The sequence below is a fragment of the Gasterosteus aculeatus genome, chromosome 9 (genome assembly GCF_964276395.1).
Source record: "Gasterosteus aculeatus chromosome 9, fGasAcu3.hap1.1, whole genome shotgun sequence".
Classification (NCBI taxonomy): domain Eukaryota; kingdom Metazoa; phylum Chordata; class Actinopteri; order Perciformes; family Gasterosteidae; genus Gasterosteus; species Gasterosteus aculeatus.
In genome coordinates this window covers 13,018,055-13,021,531 of record NC_135696.1, presented here as the reverse complement: position 1 = coordinate 13,021,531, position 3,477 = coordinate 13,018,055, and the positions used below count along the sequence as shown (strand labels likewise).

General features: G+C 42.4%; 1 protein-coding gene across 1 annotated transcript; it reads left to right on the top strand.

Annotated features, from left to right (window-relative positions):
• The first annotated feature begins 250 nt into the window (after positions 1-250).
• Positions 251-2,493, top strand: LOC120825814 (perforin-1). Its single transcript, XM_078108922.1, is given in 4 exon segments — positions 251-336; positions 600-1,141; positions 1,307-1,948; positions 1,950-2,493. Coding segments are annotated over 3 exon segments (1,539 nt in total). The 5' UTR covers positions 251-336; the 3' UTR covers positions 2,305-2,493.
• Positions 2,494-3,477: the final 984 nt, after the last annotated feature.

Sequence of the window (3,477 nt, the reverse complement as noted above, 5' to 3'; positions counted from 1 at the left end):
ATGATGTGGTCAAATGTTTGACACAAATGTATCAAAGTAGGACAAACAACACTTGAAAAGGTGCGTTGTCACCCAATCTTTCACAACCACCCACAGGCCAAAAAACATTGCTCAACCGCAAACACATGCAGATGGTTAAAAAGAGAAGATATGTGTAAATCACATGCGCAGGTAATCAACACTCCGCCTCCACGTCGACAGTATAAATGGGTTCAGATATTGTAGGTCATAGAACAGAGCTTGCTGTCAACAGTCCCGGTGAGACCCCTAAGTTTAGATTTTACATTTTTACACTGGTTACATTTGTACACTTTTACATTGCTGTCAACAGTCCCGGTGAGACCCCTAAGTTTAGATTTTACATTACATTACATTACAGGTCATTTAGCTGACGCTTTTATCCAAAGCGACTTACATTACATTTTAACCCATGGCATTTTACATTTTTGCCTGGGGAGCAATTAGGGGTTAGGTGTCTTTTCTCAGGGACACTTCAACATGGGACATGGGGCAGCCGGGACTTGATTTGAGTTATCTAGCACACTGAAATCAACATTGATCAACTTATTCTGTGTTATTCTGATTTTTCCTCCACACAGATGGCGAGGCTGTGGCATGTCATGCTCCTCAGCTGGGCGTGGAGCCCTCTGTGTCTGTCAGTCAGTGTGCCCTTCATTGGTACTCCGCAGCAGTGTGAGAAGGCTCGCTTTGTCCCGGGTTACAACCTGGGAGGAGAAGGCTTCGACATCGTCAAAATGGAGCGGAAAGGCGCCTATGTCATCGACACGGAAACATGGAATCTCGGCAACGGCACTTGCAGAATGTATAACAACAACTTCATGAACGGAGCGAGTCAGAAGGTCCCAGCCGCCGTGCTGGACTGGAGAGTCCTCCCGAAGTGCAGTTTGAAGGTCTCCAGTCTGGTCTACAATTCGGCTGAAACTCTAGTCAATGACTCCACCTCAGCTGTGTCCAACGATTGGAAGATCGGCCTCAAATTTCCTGTAGACCCTTCTCTTACTGTTACTCTCGGCGTCGGATTCGGAGGTTCCCACTCCAAAGAGTCCACCTTTGCCATGCAAAAGTCAAAAGAAGACCGCTACACCTTTGTTCGCCATTCCGTCGACTGTACCTTGTATAAGTAAGTACATGAACAGATTTTTGTCTTTTTGGCCTCAAGTATGCATGTATTGACAATGCCAATGCCAATTGACAGAAATTGTTTGTTTCATAGTGTCCTGGATAGACAGTAATTTTGCGAACAACGTTATCAGTTGCTGATTATTTTACTTCCTGTGCTCCACAGCTACAGAATGACATCAAGTCCTCCACTGAGTCAAGACTTCAAATCTGCTGTGAACTCCCTCCCACCGTATTCGCATAACGCAATATCAAACTATCGCAGTCTGATTGACACATATGGTACACATTTCATAACACAAGTGTCTCTAGGTGGGCAAATAAAAGCAATCACTTCTGTCAAGACCTGTCAGGCAAGCATGCAGGGACTGTCGTCCACAGAGGTCGCTAACTGTTTGTTCGTTGAGGCTTCTGTTGGCTTTGGAAACATAGCCAGCATCGATGCAAGGTACCAACACTGTAAGTCAAAGAAGCAGAAGTTGGGCTTCGGTCAAAGTTTCAGCGGCACATTTCACGAGCGCAGTGCAGACGTCATCGGTGGAGACATTAGGGGGGACATTCTCTTTAATGGTCTATCTAGCCCCTCTGTCTATAGAGAATGGCAACAATCACTGCAGACCTTACCTGATGTGGTGAAATACAGCATAGACCCCCTGCACACCTTACTGCCAATTGATCATTCTGCCAGAGCTGGACTGAAACAGGAGGTGGAGAAGTACATCGTGGATAACGCAGTGTTAAAACAATGCTCAGAATCCTGTCAGATTGGTCACAGATCCAGCAAAAGGGATCCTTGTGCATGTGTTTGCAAGCATTCACATCAACATGAAAAACAAACTTCAGTTCACTGTTTATGATGAGGACTCCTACTGGAATAGTGATCTTTTAGGCGAGTGCTCATTTGGTTTGCATAAGGGGAAACATAGGGACTCTTGCATGTTTGATTACGGCACCTTCTTCTTTTCGTACGAAGTTGAGTGTGCACCAAGTCTCAGCGGTGACGAATGTCAGGACTACATACCGTCCCCCATGAGTTCCTCTCTGGCCAAGGTCTTCCACACCAGAAACGGGGTCCTTCTCGGGACGGGGAAGTACGCGAAGCCAGTCGGTCATCCATCAGGTTCAGCAGCTGACATTGAGAGTGGTGAGAGGGCCACTCTCTGATTTGATTATGATCCTGAAAGTAGTTAATAGTATCTTTCACTCTGTTGCTCTATCTTTGTTTGCATTTGCAAAACGTACATTTAATCAAAAAATGCATGTGCAGATTGTGTTTTACAATCCACAATTTCATTTGCTTCTTTCTTTTTAATTACGAAGTCTACTAATAAAGCATCAACAAAAACAAACCCGCTGTCCATCTGATTTAATCTTTAATGTTAATTTTGTGTTTTACATGTAACGTTGAAATGCATACTTATAAATACAGAAGCTACCAGAGTCCAAACGTTTCAGTCTCATAGATACATTTTGACTCGATCTTAAACATATAACCTCACCTATATCTTGACTATTCTTCCTAGATCCACAGAAATGGCAGTCCTTGAATTAATAGAAGAAGTCACCAGCTGCTTAGACAAAAAGAAATCTGCAGTTGGCATATTTATTGATCTCAAAAAAGCATTTGATACAATAAATCATGAAATATGAATTAAGATATTAGAGCGCTATGGTATCAGGGGAGTAGTCTGCACTGGATGAAAAGCTATCTAAGTAACAGGCAACAATTTGTGCAAACGGGTGACCACCAGTCATCTTGCTTGGACATTGTTTGAGGTGTCCCCCAGGGGTCAGTATTGGGACCTTTGTACAGGTGATAATTTGCAGCAGCTTTCGTCTGAAATCAATTTAGAGTTAAGTCAACTTAAGATATGGTTGGATATGAATAAATTATCATTAAACTTGGATAAGACCAAGTTTATGCTGTTTAGTAATTGCAAAAGCAAAACAAATTTGCAAATCCTAATAGATAATGTGTCGGTGGAGAGAGTTAATGAAATTAAGTTTTTGGGTGTGATGGTAGACCATAGGATTTGCTGGAAACCGCATATTAAATACATTCAGTCTAAAATATCCAGCAAGTATTGCTGTTCTTAGCAAAGCTAAACAATTTCTAAATTATGCTACACTACATATTCTATATTGCTCACTTATTTTGCCTTACTTGAGTTACTGTGTGGAAGTATGCGGCAACACCTATAAAACCCTGCTGCGACCGTTATGTACATTACAAAAAAGAGCCATCAGAATGGTTCATAAGGCAGGATTCCACGACCATATTGACTTATTATTTATACAGTCCTGCTTCCTCAAACAGCCAGATCTAGTAGAATTTCA